Here is a 19,169-nt window from a genome sequence, read left to right on the forward strand (position 1 = left end):
TTAGGGGACTTGGGATAACAGAGGGGTATAGTATAATGGATTATTGGCACATGCAGAATTCCAGTGATGATTGGGTAGTTCCCTTCAACGAGATGCCTGGTTGTTCATAAAGCAGAGCTGATGTGTTAGCCTGGAAGATTGGTGTGACCCTGACTGGGCACTTGAAGAACAATGTTTAAATTGTTAAGGGGCTCTTTTCTCAGCTTTTAGTCAAGGTCTCTTCAGAGGGTGAGCCTGCAGATCCCCTACTCTTTTAAACCACTGAGGGAACTGTCTGTCACCTGGAACAGCAGAGCCCTCAGCCCCCACCCAGCTCTTTCTGCTGATTCCCAGACATCTCTTGACCTTTTAGAATTTCCCTTGTGCTGTGGATTTTTAATATTTATAAAATCTCAAGTTATGTAACTCTACCATGTTTTTCTTACTTGAATCTTTTTTAATGTTAACTTTTAATCAGAGTACATAAAACATTTTACAGAATGGTCTCTGAATAAAACAGCACAGTTGAAAATGTTGGGAAAACATTCTACTGAATCTCTCCACCATGCAAGTTTGCTCTGCTTGAATCCTTTGGTGGTCAGCCTTTGGTGAGCCACCGCCACAGCATGGCCATTGAAAGATAAGTGGTCTAGGTCCATGCCTGGGAACTGAACCTAAGGCAGGAGCATGACTGACATGTTTGGGGACTAAGGAGTAAGATCGGTAGGCTACAGCATAAGTGAGTAGGAGGAGATAAGAGGATAAAGTCAGAGATAATGGTGACCAAATCACAGAAGTCCCTCTAAGCCATCCAGAGGCTTTTCATTTTGCTCTAATTAGAATGTGAAATAATGGCAGAGCCTATTTTATGCATTCCATAAAAACGTGGAATAAATACAGAGGCCTGGCACGATCTTCCTTACATTTCAGCAGAGGTCAGTCTTACCTGCTGTGTTGTGGGGAATAAACTTCAATGTGGCAAGGTTAGAAAAGGGGAGACTGATGAGGAGGCTGTTAAAATAATCCACATAAGATGCTGGGGGCTTGGACTAGGGTCGCAGCCATGGGAGTGAAGAGAATGGTCAAGTTCTGGATAGACTTTAAAGGTACTGCTAATAGCATAGCCTCACACACAGAATGTAGGTTTAGAGAAATTTCTTGTACGTTATGGCAAATTAAGGAAGAAAGAACAAAAAGCCAAAAAGTGAATTTCATACTGCCCCAGGAGAATTGTATGTAACTTTGTTTTTTGGTATTTGTAGTGATTCATCTCTATGCTGCCTGTCGTATGATTGAATCTTTTGTTAGATATGCACCATGTTATGTTATGTTATGGGTAGTTTTAGTTGAGATTAAGAAAGCTGTACCTAGTAGTATGTTTACTTCTGAATCAAAAAAGACACATGGCCTCAGGAATCAAGCCCGTTGCAACAAGGACAGAATGACCAGTCACAATGATGGTGCCTGCTCTCCCTTTGGGTTTCTGCCTCCAGAAGCACTCGCTAAAGTAGCAAGATGCTGTTACGTTGTTTTGTTTTGCCATAGGTGTTAAGAAGGAATGAAGATGGGTGCTTTGGACTTGGTTTTCCTTAAGTGAGTGTCTAGTCACTGACACCAGACGTTTTTAAGAAAGGTGTGATTATTTACTTAAGTTCTGAGGCCAGCGAGTCAGAGGCTTCAAGTCTCAGAGCTGTTTAGTCCTTGGCAGTGTGGATGGATTTTTGTGTCCCCCACCTTCTTTCCCGCCCCTCCTCCCCGCTTTATTCGAATGAAGTTGGGGCGAGAGCTTTGTGTGAACTTCAGCTGCACTTGCAGCTGTGTCTGCATTTGGTGTCTTGGTGTAGAAAAGTGCTCTGTTGTTCAGGTTCCGCTTGGATTCGGCTGCTTTATGTGCTGTCATGTGTAGGAGTGAAGGGGGAGAGGAAGGCAGAATTTGAATGTAGTGGGGGGATATGTCTTCAGAGCAGGGCCAGAGGCAGCTTTGTATGAAATTGAGTCTCTAGAGCCAGACTGGAGCCATTAAAGAAAGTGAACAGAGTATTAATACTCTATTTGCATGAGTAATTTACACTGTTCAGTTCAGCTATTTGGACTTTATCCAAAGTTTTAGGAAATGGAAAAGGGAGAGAAGAAAATCAAGGTATCTAATGTATAACTTGGGTACTTTTTAGTATTTTGGTTTTTGATTACAAAAATAACGTGTGGTGAAAATTATTTTGAAATAATGAAGAAATGAATAAATTAAAAAGTCTCTCCTGCCCTCAGTTTTCTTCCGAGTAATAATCAGTGTTTAATAGTACGGTGTCTTCCAGAACATATTCAGTGGCATATAACATGTTTATACCTGGACACAAGTTTTTTTAAATATAATTGGGATTATGTTATAAATATTGTTGCAGCTTGCTTTTTTTTTTTTAAACTCTGTGTATCTCAGACATAATTGTGCATCAGAAATAATACTTTAATGACTGTCCTTAAACACACATACATACAGTTTTCTAGACCTAGAATCACTGGGTCATTGGTTAAGGGCATTTAAAATTTGCTCAATACTGTTATCCTCTCCTCAAAAATTCCCAGTTCACATTCTTTCTGATTGCCACAAGAGTGAATGCAGTCTTCAATTGGACTCAATAACAATAAGGTATCCACAAAAACAGAGGTATCTCTCCTGTATGATGAGGCCAGGATATGTCCATAAGCTCTGCTGCATGTGCCCCAGAGGAGAGATGACCCTGGAGCCAGTTGGTAGCCTGCTATCTGGGAGTCCTCTCACTTCAGACGACCTATTCACCCCACACGGGAGCTTCAGCTTAAACTGGGTTGTCTTTTAGGGGGGATGTGTATGTATGTGTGTGTGTGTGTGTATTTAATCACTTTACCTTTTTAATTCTTCTAATTACTTTCTTTTAATTACCTTCTGTGTTTTGAAATGACAAATGAGCTCAGGAAAAAATAGTGTAATTGAGTTAGTTCACTCGTAGACAAGGAAAATTGGGCACATTTTTCTTTCCAAGGTTAATGCCTTAATACTAACATCAGCTCCCAAAGAAAGACTGATTTGGTAAAACAAAACAAAAAAACCACTGAGCTGGGTGCCACAGAGACTAAAATTTCCCTTTAGAGACACAAAATCTCCCTCTAGTAACAGTTTAGCTTCTTTATAAAGCAGATCTTGACCTAAATTCCTATCATTCTTATAGAGATGCAGGACTTCTGCCAAGCTGTCCAGACCTGATAGTGGCTCAACAAAAACATAGGTAGGAGGTCCTTTTCTGGCAACCTCTTAAGTTTAACCTCAGCAAAGTCCTAAATTTCCTAGAAAGAATGGCTAGAAGAAAGCAAAAACTAGGCCCTCTAGGTGGAATCTGTAGATCTATTTTTTATTAGTGTACCTCTTATTTACATTATGTCACTGATTGGTCTTCTTGCAGAGCTGGACTGCCAGAGGATTCTCTCGCTATTTACCTTGCAACTCTCTTCTCATCTTGCAAATAAGGAGAAGTTAAACCAGGCCAGACTTTTCCCTCTTCAGATCACCCTCTCTAGAAAATGAAGAGCCCACACCAGTTCATTAGGGCCATGGTAGCACCGTGTCTCATTCCCTCCTGATAATGCTCAACCGCTCACAAAATGGTTCATTTCAGATCTCCTTCTCCCTAAGGAGACTGCACGCCAGCTAACCAACACCCAGAACGTGAGCTTTACCATCTCTTCTCTCCATTTCTCCTCCTCTTCACCTGGTCATGCCTCTTCTCTTCACTCTGTCCATGGCCTGTCTTCCTGTACCTCATCTGTCCTTGGATGTTCCCTAGTTGCTTCTCCTGTTAACCCTTGATGCTTCTCACTCGGGTCCACAGAGACTTCTCTCCAAGCAGCTCTCTGTTAAAAGCTCAGATTCTTAGGCTAATTCTCATGCATATTCCATCTAGTTTTTGCTAATGATGGTATATAGTATTTATGCACAGAACTGGTTGCTCCTGTAAGCTAAAATGTTAATTTTTCTAACCTATTAAATACCTTGGAATAGTGCTATCCAACAGAAATATAGTGTGAGCCATATATGTCATTTTAAATGTTTAGTAGCCACATTAAAAAAATAAGGTGAGGGGCTGGCCCGGTGGCACAGCGGTTAAGTTCGCACGTTCTGCTTCGACGCCCTGGGGTTCGCCGGTTCGGATCCCGGCTGCAGACATGGCACTGCTTGTCAAGCCATGCTGTGATAGGCATCCCACATATAAAGTAGAGGAAGATGGGCACGGATGTTAGCTCAGGGCCAGTCTTCCTCAGCAAAAAGAGGAGGATTGGTGGCAGATGTTAGCTCAGGGCTAATCTTCCTCAAAAAAGAAAAAAAAGTGAAATTATAATGTTTTATTTAATGCAGTATATATAAAATACTATTTCAACACGTATCAGTATGAAAAATTAATTCTTTTCATACTTAGTCTTCAAAATTCATTGTGTATTTTACGTTTACATCATATCTCATTTCAGATTAGCCACATTTTAAGTGCTCAGGAGCCATTTGTGGCTTGTGGCTGCTGAGTTGGACAGCACAGCTCTAGAAAATGCCTCCCAGTGACTTAGATCTTACTATCGAAAATGGTAGGATGGGACATTATTGAAAAGAAATGGGTCTATTAACCTTCCTTGTGATCTTTATACTGCTTACTTCCAGAAATCTGGATTTTTATTTTCCTTCATGTTCAAGTTGATTTTCTTTTTCAGCCCTGAATTAATTAATTTTGTTAGAATTTAAGGTGGGCTTCATTCTCTGAACTACTGCCAGGCATATGGTTTCTGAATTTCCTGGCACATATAATAATTTATTTCTCTTTAATTTGGGTCCCAGAAAGATTATCTTGAATATTGAAATGCTTATATTCTTCAAACTAAGATTCATGTAAATTTTTATTTAGGCATCTAAAATATACTGCAAATGTGTCACCCAGTATAATTTTGGGTACTTGAAAGCTAAGATTTACAGTGGCTCTGCCAAAGTTCCACATAAAAGAATGTATATCTTTGCAGCTAAAGCCGCATCCACTCATCCAGAGGATTTAACTCTGGTGCCACGTTCTAAAACAGTAACCAAAAGTATCACATCCAGAAGAGAACACCTGGAAAGATTGGGGGGACTTGAAATAATAGCATCTGAGGGACTAGTAAAAGAGCAGGAGGCTTGTTTTACCTGGGGAACGTTAAGGTGATCATGGAAACTGCTTTTAGATATCTTAAGGCCTAACAACAAGGAGAGGATTACATGTGTTCTAAGTGGGCCCAGAGAACAATAGCCCCACTGGGTGAAATTTACAAGGAAAGGCAGACCTTATATTTAATGTAGAGAAGAACTTGACTTTGGTAACATGTTACCAAATAGATATGTGCTACTCAATAAATAATGCCTTTTCTCTTACTGTGGATGTTGCAGGAGGCAAGGGGGCCATGTAACTTTGATAAGGTATAGGGAATTCTTGCATCAGGTAGATGTCCTGTGTGTCGTCCAATCCTTGAGAGCCTCTCTTGGTGTCATTTTTCTTCCCCTTCCTTTTCTTAACAGTTAGAACAACAGAGGCAGCAGTTGCTTACTGAACGCCAAAACTTCCACATGGAACAACTGAAATATGCTGAATTGCGAGCCCGACAGCAAATGGAACAGCAGCAGCATGGGCAGAACCCTCAACAGGCACACCAGCATTCAGGAGGACCTGGCCTGGCAACACTTGGAACAGCAGGGCACCCTGGCATGATGCCTCATCAGCAGCCCCCTCCCTACCCTCTGATGCACCACCAGATGCCGCCACCTCATCCACCCCAGCCAGGTAAAAGGAAGACAGTGCTCGCGGACAAGCCTGGGGTCAGAGCATCAGAGGGGCTAACCACACTGTTGGTGATTTCTGACTTGGACTGTTCAAAATGTCCATTGTCATCCAGGAAATTGTAGGCCAAGTGAGATCTGGTTTTATAGCCATCACCACATAATGCCTGCCGTGTTCTCTTTCTAGGGTCCTCTTGGCATAATACCTTTCCTTGGGTAGGTCAGCCTCTGAATGGGCAACGTTTGCAAAGTTCTTTAAAAGTTCCTCCTTAGATTATCTATGTTTGGTTTTGTTTTGTTTTTTTTTTTACTTACAGACATTTTCAAAGATAGACACCGCAAAAGGAAGAGTACAATGAACTCTCATGACCTGGCTTCCACAAGCATCACTTTTCTGCCATTTTTAACTTTTTGTTATGGAACTGTTCAACTATAGACAAAAGTAGAGAGAATAGTATAATAATCTCCAGTATACCTATTGCACAACTTCAAAATTATCGATATTTCATCTCTTCCTCCTTCTTGCTTTGGGGTGAATGATAGACTTGAAAATGTGTTTCTAATCAATGAGAATCTTATCCTTTGACATAATGTAGTGTTATCACACCCAACAAAAGTAACCATGATTCCTAATATCATTAGTTAGATGTCTTTAAATGCATCACTTGTTTGGATCAGTATTCAAATAAGGTTCATATGTTGCATTTGCTGATAGTATTCTTAAATCTGTCTTAACGTGTTAACAATTTGTTGACTTTTTTTCTTTTTAAATACCATTTTTTGTGTTGAAGAAACCAGGGTTTTCCACCTGTGGCTGTACCCAATTGTACCCAGAAGGTGCACAGCATCATTTCACTTATCCTTCTCCCCCCTTCCCACCCTTCCACACATCTCCCATAAACCAGAGGATTGCTCTGGATATTTTATCAAATTCAGTTTCACTTTGGGGAGACAGACATTTTTCTTGTAATGTTGGTTGTCTCTCTTGGTGACATTGTTTGGGCAGTGGTTCTGGTCTTGTTAGACTGGTCCATCCCACTACACAGTTGCCCATCAGACTCTCACCTAAGATGTCACCTGCCTTTGGGAATTGCTTCCTAAATCAGTGTTTCATCAGGCATTGCAAAATGGTGAGATTTCTAATTTGTTATTCCTTCTGCATTTATTTATATTTATATTTTATATACATTTTGTTTATTTCTATTTTATTCATATTTCTTATTTATATAAGAAATATATTTATATTTCTTCTGCGTTTGTTAGCAGTGATTCTTTTCTTAAAAAACCTTTTCTTTATCAATCACTTGGTTATCCTCAAAATCATTCCTTATAGGAAAAGCTAGATGAATGCATCATTCTTCCCCTTTATCAGTTACCTAATAATGAGTTGCTGCTTCTTCACCACCTTCCCTCTACCGCATCTCCAAAGGTGACCCATAAACGTTTTTTTTTTCTTTCTATCGTGTGAGCATGTTTTTAGTATTGTGAATTTATGTATTTTTGTAGTTTTTTTGTTTAATCTGTTATGGGCATTACTCTTTTTGATGCTCACACTGTCCCATCTTTAGCTTGTTGGAACCCTGTTCGAGGTGACAGCTATTCACCACATTTTTACCACATTGAAATCTGAACTCACAGCTCTTTTAAACTGAAGTGCCAACATCTTTAAAAATAAAATGTACCTTTAATTCCAGCCCTACCCCTGCCCCTCATTCCTTCTGTTCTTGGAGGGCAATATGTATGGGTGTATGTTGTGTGTTTTATTCTTCTAGTAATAGTCATCCAATCAGGTTTTTATAATTACTCTGTAGTAATGCCCCAAGTGCCTAGTAGAGGCAAAGTTTGTGCTTCCTGGCATGGGATGCAGATTCTCTGGCCCAGGCATGTAGAGGTGAGCTAAGATAAATATAGAGAGACCCTTGGACACCTGAGTAGGTCCCAACATGACTAATGTCACTTGGCCTGACTTCCTCCTATGACAGGTTTTCTAACTCTCATGGAAACAACCAGGTATGTTTGCCTGAGGAAGCCATGACTGAAAAAACTATGATCTGACAACTTGTATTATCAATCAACATAAATCTTTAATGCAAAACCCAAAACATGTTTTAGGTATTAGTTTCTACTGGCTTTACCCAAAAATGGGGATAGGTTGACATTGATTGGGAAGCATTCATTTTCACACACACGCACAAAACTATTAAATTGCAAGTGTGGAATTTATTACCATCATCAGACTTGCCACTTGATCTAAATGATGTCTGTGCGTGTAGTCTTAGAAGTCTGCCTGCTCACAACACAGGATACTTTGATCGTCAGTCCTTTTCTCTGTCTTGTGAGCATATCTTAAATTCTCTCTATGAAATCTAATTTCCTTGAAAGTTAAACTTTCAAAAGATACAAATGCCTAGCAGAATGAAGATCACAAAGTGATTTTTTAAAAACAGTACTTATTTTAAGAATTTATTTCCTAAAACTATTGGGATAAATGTTTAGGAGGAAATTCACTGTGACAACTGGCATTTGGTTCTTGATGGTGTTAAAGCATCATCATCCACAGTAACTGTTCACAGAGAACTTCTAAGGAGCTCCAGCATCTGCATTTAGCTTGCAAAAGATGGGCAGAGAGAGATGCTTCTGCCTTTTTCCCTAAATTACATCCTGGTGGAAACAGGTGTTTATATGCCAGGCTTTTCACCCACATAGTTTCTCTTAGTTCTCATTGTCTTCACTCTACTGTTGAACAACTGATGCATGGCAAGGCCGCATTGCCTTGCTGCATAGTGGAGCCAGAATTTATACTGACTTCCATCCAATTCCAAAGTGATACCACCATGGTGCCTCCAGTGACAAAGGACCACGAGGGGATTTGCAGCAGGCTCCAATATAGCTGTTCGCGTAGTGAGTTGTTGCCAAAAAACTGGAGTTCATAAAAATGGCTTTTGGAATAGAAACGGGTCATTTTTTTCTTTTTACTTTCTCATAGGCTTTTTCTTAAGTGAATTTGTAGAGGAAAGAATCATTGCGTGTATGATGAAAATATTTTTTTTAAATCTGTGATGAGATTTTCTCTTATATTTTTTTCTTGAAATATAATGTACATATGGAAAAATATACAAATCCTAAGTATTTAGCCTGGTGAGTTTTAACAAAGAGAATATACCTGTGTAACCAGTACCTAGAAGCCCTCCTCATATTCCTCTGTCTTTCTTCCCCTTCCAAGGGTAGCAGCTATCCTGGTGTCTCACACCATACACTAGATGGGCTGGTTTTGAATGTTGTCTAGATGGAATCATACGGTGATTTTTGTTTATGTCTGGTTTCTTTCACTCGACACTGTCTGTGAGATGCATTCACACTGTTGTGAGTGATTGTAGATTTGTTCCTTCTGTTTGCTGTACATGTTCCACTATGGGGCTTTACCACTATTTATTAGTCCATTCTCCTGTTGATGGACATTTGATTCATTTCCAGGTTTTCGCTGTGAATGTGCATGTGCACATGTCTTTTGGTTGACATAGTTATACATTTCTGTTGTGTGTGCCCCTAAGGATTGGAATTTGCTGTGTACCTAGAATGGGTCATAGGATGTGCATATGTTCACATTAGTAGATGCTGCCAAATTTTTTTCAAAATGGTTATGCCAGTTTACACTCCCTCTAGCAGTGTGTGAAAGTTCTCGCAGCTCAAGGTAATGATTTTTCATAATTGCCCCTTTTGTGAGGTTGCTTTGGAGCTTCAATGTGAAATTAAATCAAATGTTTTAGAGAGTAAAGTTAGAAGGACAATAAATTAAACCCTTAGTTAGTTAAAAGTTGCCTTAATATCACCAGTTCAGAAAAAGCTGGTTGTAACAGGTCAGTCTGGTACACATATTCTAGAGATCAGCTAAAAGGGTCTTTCATCAGTGCAAGTGAGGCAGTCTGTAGTATTTTAGGTGGAGAACAGCTTTGGTCTCTGATTTGCCATGGTGTAAGTTAAGGACTCTGAGCATGGTCCTTCCAACTAATGTTTTCTAAGTTCTAGAAAAGTTAGCACACCACAGCATTTTTCACAGGAGCTGAGGATAATTATCCAGCTTTTGGTATTTGGCCAGAATTTATGGTGTGTGAAGAAAGGGGAAAAATCAGCCTATGAAAGCCAACAAGGTTGGGGAAGTTGGTGAGATGGAGTTCAAGACAAATTTATCACCAAGTGGTTAATTTGTCCAGCTCTCTGACTTCTTAGAGTTCATATAATTATGTAGATAAATCACACATAATCTTGTCTCCACAAAACTGGCCATCAGTTAGTGGTAGAGCCCATTAAAATAGCAGCTCAATGTCATGAATCTGCCAGGCTGTCAAACATGTATGGCCCTGGCACCAGAGTGGCTAGTATAAGCTGACACCTGTATATATTCCATTTAGTTTGTACCTCTCAGTCCACCCTCCCTCCCCCTGCCCTTAATTCATTCAAATGCTTGGAATTTTGTATAGAGAATACTGTGTGTATGCTGCTCTCTCTTTTCCTCGGCATATTTGGTCCTACCCCTAACTCATCTGGGAACTCCAGCTTTTTGTGGGTTTTATTCCTATCTCTAATAAAGTGTCCTAGGTTGATTTATTCCTACCAAATAAAAAGGCAAAGGAAGTATCTGTAATGGAATGTTTCTGGTATACAGTTGGCAAATGGAAACGAGGTAGCCACAGCCAGATATCTTTATACCACCCTTAGGTTTTGCTGATCTTGATAAAATACACAGCACTGCATTTCATCTTTTCATTTAAATTGTAAAACAGTCTAATTTCATGAAGTGATTCCTAAGTTAAAGACTTACTAATTCTCCCTGTAAGATTGCCATTCCAAATGGCACAAGATGAATAGTCACAATAGCAACCAGTTCTTGAGCACATGCATAGTATCCCTTGACCACACCCTGGGCTGTGGTGTCCGTGACTGCACATGGGGGACCAAGGAGGAGAGTGGTCTGGGTAGTGGCTGTTCTTGATTGTGCTGCTTATGAGAGCAAGAAGGGTTCCTCTGACTGCTGGGGTCTCCTTTAAGGTAAGATGGTCGGTCAGGACTCGAGGGGCCTTGGCACATATTTAAAGGAAGATTACCTATCTTTGAGTTGAGTCAAAAAGAAATGCTAAAATTCTAGTAGGTAAGTGCAGTGTAAGCTCTGGCCTCCCCTGGGCATTTATAGTAAATGAGGCACTCTTGAGTACAGCCATGCATTGCTTAATGATGAGGATATGTTCTGAGTAATGCATCCTTAGGTGATTGTCATTGTGCAAACTCATAGAGTGTGCTTACACAAACCTACTACACACCTAGGGTTTATGGTACTAATCTTATGGGACCACAGTCGTATATACAGTTCATTGTTGACCAAAACGTCGTTATGCGGCGGGTGACCGTATTCATTTCTTGTGGATTTGGAGTGAGCTGCCTGTGTTGGGGAAGTCCCTGTGTGTGAAAAGCAGAGGGAAAAGCACATGTTGGTTTAAATATCTTTATGGTTTTTTCATTAGTAGTATAGGGATTTTTAGGAAGTGCCTGAAAAAAACAGAGTAGGAATTGATCTGATTTGTTGAGAACTCAGACATGGTAAAAGTGATGTTTTAATGACAAAACTAGAACATTTGGCATCAATTAGTAAAATATTGGTTGTTCAAGGAAGTTTCAACCAAGGCATTGGGCACTTAGCTTGTAAGCCCCCAAGTTGGACCCACTTACACAACCCTACCCGTGGGAAATAGCACTCAGGAAAGGATTACAACCAGTCATCACCTCCCAGCCAACCCCCTTACTGAAGCCCCACACTGAAAGGGGAAAAGGAATAGCGCATCACATCAGCCAAGTTTTTATTATCTGCGGTGCCTTTGGTCCTGCTCGCATCATGTGATAACAAGCCTGGCGTGCCACTTTCCGGAGTAGCAGGTTACTCTCACAAAGAGAACAGTGAGGGCCCAGTCTTCAACAAAGAACGTCTGTCGCAGGCGCCCCCCGGAAGCTACTGCGGGAGGAGCAGTCTCTGAGGAGCCTGGGCTTCCCCTCACTTGGCCCTGATTGTGTTATTTCCGTTCTCAGGGGGACTCAGCCAGAGAATGTGCTGTGGACGGTTAGAAACAGTGATGAAATGTGCTCAAGATTGGAAATTTCACAGGTTCCCTTTCTTAGTTTCGTGTTCTTTTCCCACCTGCCTCTCCCATCCCAAAGAATAAAAATAAAATCCTTAAATATTCCATCAGGCATGATGGGTGTAATGCTTTAGTGGAAGATCTAATAAACCTGAGATTGTGAGGGATTTTTTTCACTAGGCTAAACCTAATTTTAGCAAACCTTTCCATTTTTCAGGCTTCAGATGCCTGCTGTTAAAAAAAAAAAAAAGCTTGTATGTAGGTCAGACTCCCACCAGTTTATGCTTTGATACTGCTATTTTGAAGCCATCTCTCTCTCGCGCTCTCGCTCTCACCTCCCTCTCTACTGAGGAAGGAAATACCTGAATTTTTTTTTAATGGAAAATACATACACAGACACACCCTTTATTTTGTTTGGTGAGGTCTGCTCCTATTCATTTTAGGTTCGCCTGGCCAGACTTTTTCATGTTTAGTAAGAATTAATAGAAATGCCTTCAGACATTGTCATCCATTTAAAAGTGATGAGACCTATATCAGACACCAGAAAAAGCACAAGGATGTTTATATTTCAAAATGACGGGTTGCTTTGCAAGAAATTGATTTTTTGCTTCTTCCCGGTCTTCTTAAATTCTACCCCATTTCAAATTTGTTCCTTAGAAATTAGCTTTTCCAAGAAGAGAGATGCTCAACTTTAAGGCAAGGGTGGTGTAAAGGAAAAGAAAATGGGCCTCAGGGTCAGACAGGCCTGGGTTTGGATCTCGGTTCAGTCTGTTGTTCCTGTGACTTTGGGCCAAATTACATAGCCTCTCTGAGACTTTCAGGGAGGTTAGCTAAGGTTTCCTACCCTTGAAACTCATACTGTCTTGTACTCATCCTGACAACCTGGAGGGCTCAGTGAGATAACTGTCATTGCCTGGCTAATGGCAGGCCTGGACTCAAAGTAACCGTCTTGTCTCCTCCCTGTCTGTTCTCTAAATCCACTGCCCAAGCATACCAGCACTGAGAGTCATGTAGCCTGTGAGAGCAGTAACCTCTGGATGGCACAGGGACATTGCTCACTCTTAGTACTCCTTGCGTTCCTGAGAAATGTTTGTGCAAGGTCCCACAAGCAGAAGTAAACTATTTTTCCTCTAGGCCTTTCTTTTTGCTGCCAGCTCCCCCAAAGAGCCATTGTTCTCTCATGCCCTGAATACCCATATCCCAGTGCCTTTATGACCCTATTACAGGAAGATTGGAGAACTTTTTCAGAAGGCTTTAGAATTTATATCTAGAGAAAGGAAAGGTGTTCTTCAGCTGTTGGGCTTATAGCCTTGGAAAACCCTGAAGCTGCCCTATCCCTTGCTTGTTATCATAAAGATATAGGGAAATAGGTAAATGGGCCACTGCCGCTGAGCAGGTAGCTTTGGAAACAGCACTGCTGGGCCTGACAGCGAGAACCTACAGGCTTATCCAGTGCGGGTTGGATAGTTGTCACCTCATGGGTCTGTGTCGATCTGCCACTGATTCTCTTTGCCAGATTGTTTCTTGAATAATTTGTTTTTCTCCTGGAACATACACTCTGAGCTGCTGGTTTTGAGAATTGTTTCTGTCTGGAGCCAGGTCAGTTTAGTGCCAGCAGGGTTTGCATCACATAGTCTGCTGGGAGAGGGTTGGACCCCCTTCCTCCAGACCTTCATCAGCAGGGTGCACTGGTTACAAGCACCATCCCTGGAGCCAGAGTACCCAAGTCAGGTCTGGGCTTCCCTGTTTACACACTTTATGACATTGAACAAGTTACTCAGTCTTTATGTCTTCTCCTTTCACAAACTTGATGACTTAAAAAACAGAAATTTATTCTCAGCATCCTAGGAGCTAGAAGTCCAATATCTACCAAAGCCATGCTCCCTCCAGGGACTCTAGGGGGTGAGTCTGTTCCTTGCCTCTTTCAGCTTCTAGTGGCTGGCAGCATTCCTTGGCTTGTGGCCACATCTCTCTTTGCTTCATCTTCACATCGCCTTCTCCTCTCTGTTTTCTCCTTTATGGGTCTCTTATAAGGACACTTGTCATTGGATTTAGGGCCCAAGATAATCCAGGATGATCTCCTCATTTCAAGAGCCTTAACTTAATCAAAGACCTTTTTTCCAGATATGGTTACATTTACAGGTCCCAGGTCTTAGAACGTATACATATCTGTTTGGGGACCACCATCCATCCTGCTGCAAAGTGCTAGAATGTGTGTTTGTTAAATTAAAAAATTATTTATTGCAGGAAGCAAAGCAGTCTCATAAGTGTGATGTAGTGAGGAAGAAAATATGGTGCCTGGAATTAAAGTACACACTTTACATTTTTTTTAAATGCTGGCTGTGATATTAAATCCTTTCTTATGAACTGTTTCATTTGAGCACAGAGTGGTATGGTAGAAAGAGAATTTGATTTAGAGTTAGAACACCTGGATCTGATTTCCCTTACAAGTTCTGTGGCCGTGAAGAAATCTCTTTTCTGAGCTTCTCTGTACTCCCTATAAAATAAGAATATTTGCTCTGCCTCTCATAAGCCTGTTGGAGGAGCCAGTGACATAAGGCATTATAACAAATAAATCATTTCCCTGATTTTACGGAAAGCCGTATGATGAAAGTAGGGCAGATATTTAGCTTTACTATCTATCTTCTGAGGAAACAGAGGCTTAGGGCATCCTAGATGACTTGCCCAAGAACACTGATCTGGGTTGGGGTGAAGTGAAAGTGAGATCGCACTGTGTAGTTTCTAGTCTAGTTTATCTGTACGTTCCCTGTTGAGGATGACATTGAGTGGCTACTGACTGCTATAGCCATTGGTCAGTCGGGTTTGGGCAGCCCACTCTTTGCTCTAGACATCAAAGTACAAAACTCTCATACTGCTGAAAACAAGAAGTGGTTGGGACTGAACAGTTGTGTATGCTGTCACTCATGTGAGCACACACCTGATATGCTCTCCCTCCTTTCTTTCTCCCTTACCCAGTTCTCATTCAGGCCTCTTTGTAAAGGCATGCTTCACTGCTCTACCGTCAGTTTTCTGGGGAGAGAGACTGAGAAGGGCTGGCAGAGGCCTCTTGTCCAGGTTGAACTTGGTAGAAGGAGGCAACCTGTACCTGTTATGTTACCAGTTTTGCTTCCCACGGTGGGACTTGAACCCACAATCGGAGGGGACCTGAGAAGGAGCCTAGGGCCGGTGGATCTTGAACCTACAATCGGCGGTTTCCTCCTCAGAAAGTCCTTTTCTTTTCGGTGTCGCAGATTTGGAACAAAACCAAAGCTGAGCGTTCAACGGCGCAAACTTTTATTCAATGGCCAAAGAATGGAGAAGTGGGAACTATGTTCACAAATCAACTTCTCAGCTCTTGGGGTGATTAAGCAGCTGTTATGAGGGTCCAAGGTACTGAAGGGGAGGAATATTCATAGTTCTTCTGGGAACCAGGCAGGCAGGCAGGCTTTTGGGGTTGAAGGGGACAAGGGTGCCACCTCTTTTCTTTCCTTATTGGTTATACCCTGCCATTGCCATGGCAGTTGTAAACTGTCGTGGTGCCGGTGGGTGTGTGGTGTAACATGGTAATGTATTACAGTGAGCATATAATGAGGTGCAGGGTCTATGTCAGCTCAAGTCAGACCACTGCGTTGCTTATATAAAAGAGCTTTAACCTTGATTTGTGCCCATTAAACTATTGTCCTTCGTTTGCAGCTCTTTAAAATCAAGTCCAGCAGCCAAACCACTGAGTTCCAGAACTAATAAGTATCCACCATCATATCTAAAGCAGGATTGGCAAATTACAACCCATGGGCCAAATCTGGCCCATCTCCTGTTTTTTTTTGGGCTGCAGGCTGAGAACGGTTTTACAGTTTAAATGATTGGAGGGAAAAACTCAAAAGAAGAAGAATGTTTATGTCACATGAAAATTACGTGAAACTCACTTTTCAGAGCCCATAAATAAAAATTTATTGGGATGCAGACACACCTATTTTTTATGTATCATCTATGCCTTCATGCTCCAAGAGCAAAGTTGAATAGTTGTGATAGAGACTATATAGCCTGCAAAGTCCAAATGTTTACTCTCTGGCTCTTTATAGAAAAAGTGTGCTAGAAGTTCTAAAGGCTCAGTGTGAAACTGAATACAAGCGGTATTTACTGTTCTTGTGTCTAATGTCTTCTATCATTAATTTCAAAACAATAGGGAAAGATGAAGGAACTGTCCTCCTCCCCTGGCCCCGTCTCCCCGCCTCTGCCAGGTTCTCCACAGCCAGTGCTTTATGATGAAGGATAGAGAGAGAGATTTTTTGTGAATGGGACTTGGAGATTCCAATTAGAATCCCTTTTTAATGTTAATTTCACAGTAGTGGCCAATACCCTTTCAAACACACCTTCCCACAAAGCCTGTGCGTGAAGCTCCATCTTGACTGAGCTGTGTCCTTGGACTGTGCGCTGACTTCAGTCCTTGTCTCCATTCCCTGTGGTCTGGGCGTGGCCTTTTGTGTCCTCAGGGAGATAATTGACAATCCACTGTTCACCTAACTGAACAGAAGGAATGCTTTGTTTTCTGATGTTTTTTTGTAATTGCTTCTTACGGCTACCTGCCTCTACCAGGGCTTAGGATAGTCATTCACTTCATAGACCTGCCCCAGTATTTCTCCTCTCCCCTCAAAGAAATTAAAAGCTGGACGTAGAGATTATTACAGATTATCGCTCTGTCAGTATTTCTTTCTTTTTCTTTCTTTTTTTTTGAGAAAGATTAGCCCTGAGCTAACTGCTGCCAATCCTCCTCTTTTTGCTGAGGAAGACTGGCCCTGAGCTAACATCCATGCCCATCTTCCTCTACTTTATATGTGGGACGCCTACCACAGCATGGCTTGTCAAGCAGTGCCACGTCCGCAGCCAGGATCCGAACTGGCGAACCCCGGGCTGCCGAAGCGGGACGTGCGCACTTAACCACTGTGCCACCAGGCCAGCCCGCTTTGTCAGTATTTCAAATCCTTTGGCGGATTAGGTATTTGTGTTTATCAGTCTTGCGCGGTGAGTATCCCTTTCTTCCTAGTACACTTACCTTAGTACTTTCAATCTCCCTCCACAGGTCAGATACCAGGCCCAGGTTCCATGATGCCTGGGCAGCCCATGCCAGGCCGAATGATTCCCACTGTTGCGGCCAACATCCACCCCCCTGGGAGTGGCCCTACCCCTCCTGGTATGCCTCCAATGCCAGGAAACATCTTAGGACCCCGGGTACCCCTCACGGCACCTAATGGCATGTGTAAGTAGCACAGTGCAGGGGTGCATCACCCCAGGGTTTCTCTGGGAGGGCTGTAGACAAGGGATGAAGGCTTTGTTCTCTGTCTTTGGTCTGGCAGGTCCACAGACAATGTGATCTGTGACAGTGTGTTTCAGATCCGTTTTTGGTCCGTGCTTTTCAGCACCCTGATGAACAGGCAAAGAGCTGATGAGTGCAAAGTGCTTCTAGTCAATTGGGCTTGTGTGCCATAGCCATCACGGCATGCATGCTTGACACCAAGGTCTGTGGGGAGGCCAAAAAGACATTCCTCTCCCACTCCCATTTAAGCCTGTCTAGTTTGAGTCTTGGGAGACATACAGAGCTACTGGTTGTTATTTTCCCTACAGGAGCCTTTTGTGGATACAGGGTTCATAAGTAGTGGCTATAAAGAAAACAACAGTTTAGGGCAGGAATAACAAATAAGTTTCTTGTAGCCACTCTGATATATTGGTAGTGGCTGCGTAGACTAAGGAACAACTGTTCGGGAGCTGTGTTGAGAAGGAATATGAGGTCCCAGCAGGTTCAGTGGAGAAGGCACAAGTGCTGCTGAGCAATGTCTGTCTGATGGTGTGTGCAAAGCAGGGTCATTTCTCCCATAGAGCCCTTGCTCTGCTCCAACCCTGGCCTCCAGAAGATTGCTTCAGAGGCTCTGGCCTGCCCTTTACTCCTGTAGACTTTCTCAGTGAGAACAGTCCCAAAATGCAGCTGATAGTGGCCAGGTACCCGAGCCACATCTGTGATCTCAGGTTCATTTATAAGTTCATGTATGTGCCAAGGAGTTAGCTCCTGTTCACAATACAGAGAGTAAGGACACTTGAGAATTCCTAGCGTCCAGGAGCTGTAGTTGGGAACATAAGGAATGAACAAGTGGACAGTAGTATAGGATTTACCAAAATTAGATGAGACTATGAAGTGCCTTGAGTGCACTGTAGTACTGTAGGAGACTTCCCAGGCCCTGGAGGCAGGCTGCATGGACAAAGGCGCTTCTCATTTGTCTCTAGAGCCCTTGGGGCTAGAACAGAGTAGGTGTACAGAAGAAAGACAGCAGTTTAGCTGGGTGTATAGGATCACGACAATAGAAGAAAATGATTTCCCTTCAGCCAGTGGTCAGAGGTTGTAGTACAGCAGGTACCTCTTTTCCGTGGCAAGAAAATGCTTGCCTTGCCATCTTACAGGCCATATACAAATGTGCCAGCCTACCAAGAGAGAGGACCAGTTTGCCATCCCCATTGCAGAAGCAGTATCATTGGTCTTTACCACTCTCATACCCTGCTAATCACCCATGGTGTGTGACTGCAGGATTCCATCCTAAAGGACCTTCAGTGGAGCATCTTGAGAATGTGGAGGGTTTTGGGTGCTCCCCTCCCCTTCCTGCACAAATGAGTGTTTCAGGGATTCTGAGGGATTCTGATTTGGCTCCAGGGTACAAGGCAGGCCTCACTGGGGAGTTGTTTTCCTTCTACAGGCCTTAGTTTCCTCCACTAAAAGATGACACAAGGAATTAGATCACTGGGCTTCAAAATGCTTTGAGGAGCCTTACCAGTTTGGTGGAAACCTCCTAGGGGGAAGCTGGGTGAATTGACTCGTAAGCAAGACTACACTTTAATTGTTTGTTTCGTATGTTTTCATTTCTGGCAAAATCTAGAGGTTTAAAAAACCCTGGATTAAATGATCTCTAGGGTTCCTTTGTACACTAAAGCAGCTAAAGTTGAAATAGGAAGGGGCCCCAGACACTCATACTAATTGTTCCCTTCAGGATCTGACCTAGTTTTGGCCAAAAATCCAAGGACTGCAATTCAGGAGCTGTGGGGCCTCCCAGGACTGTCCAACTTGTCAGCAGCTGCCTCCAGTGAAGCTCTCTGGTCCTGGTGGAGTCAGTTAAATCAGCAAGAAGTTATTGATAATCTATTTCTTGTCCAGCTAGGCTAGATACTGTGAGAGAAACAAAGAAGACACAGAACTTGCCCAGGAAGGA

At 42.2% G+C, this 19,169-nt stretch overlaps 1 protein-coding gene across 1 annotated transcript in view; it reads left to right on the plus strand.

The window, feature by feature from the left end:
* SMARCC1 (SWI/SNF related, matrix associated, actin dependent regulator of chromatin subfamily c member 1) overlaps positions 1-19,169 on the plus strand; it is a 169,739-nt gene that overhangs the window by 147,814 nt on the left and 2,756 nt on the right. The window contains exons 26-27 of the mRNA XM_046661790.1: positions 5,540-5,801; positions 17,000-17,176. Of these exons, the coding sequence (XP_046517746.1) occupies positions 5,540-5,801; positions 17,000-17,176 (439 nt within the window). The remainder of the gene's footprint in view (positions 1-5,539; positions 5,802-16,999; positions 17,177-19,169) is intronic.

This window comes from Equus quagga, chromosome 1 (assembly GCF_021613505.1).
Source record: "Equus quagga isolate Etosha38 chromosome 1, UCLA_HA_Equagga_1.0, whole genome shotgun sequence".
Classification (NCBI taxonomy): domain Eukaryota; kingdom Metazoa; phylum Chordata; class Mammalia; order Perissodactyla; family Equidae; genus Equus; species Equus quagga.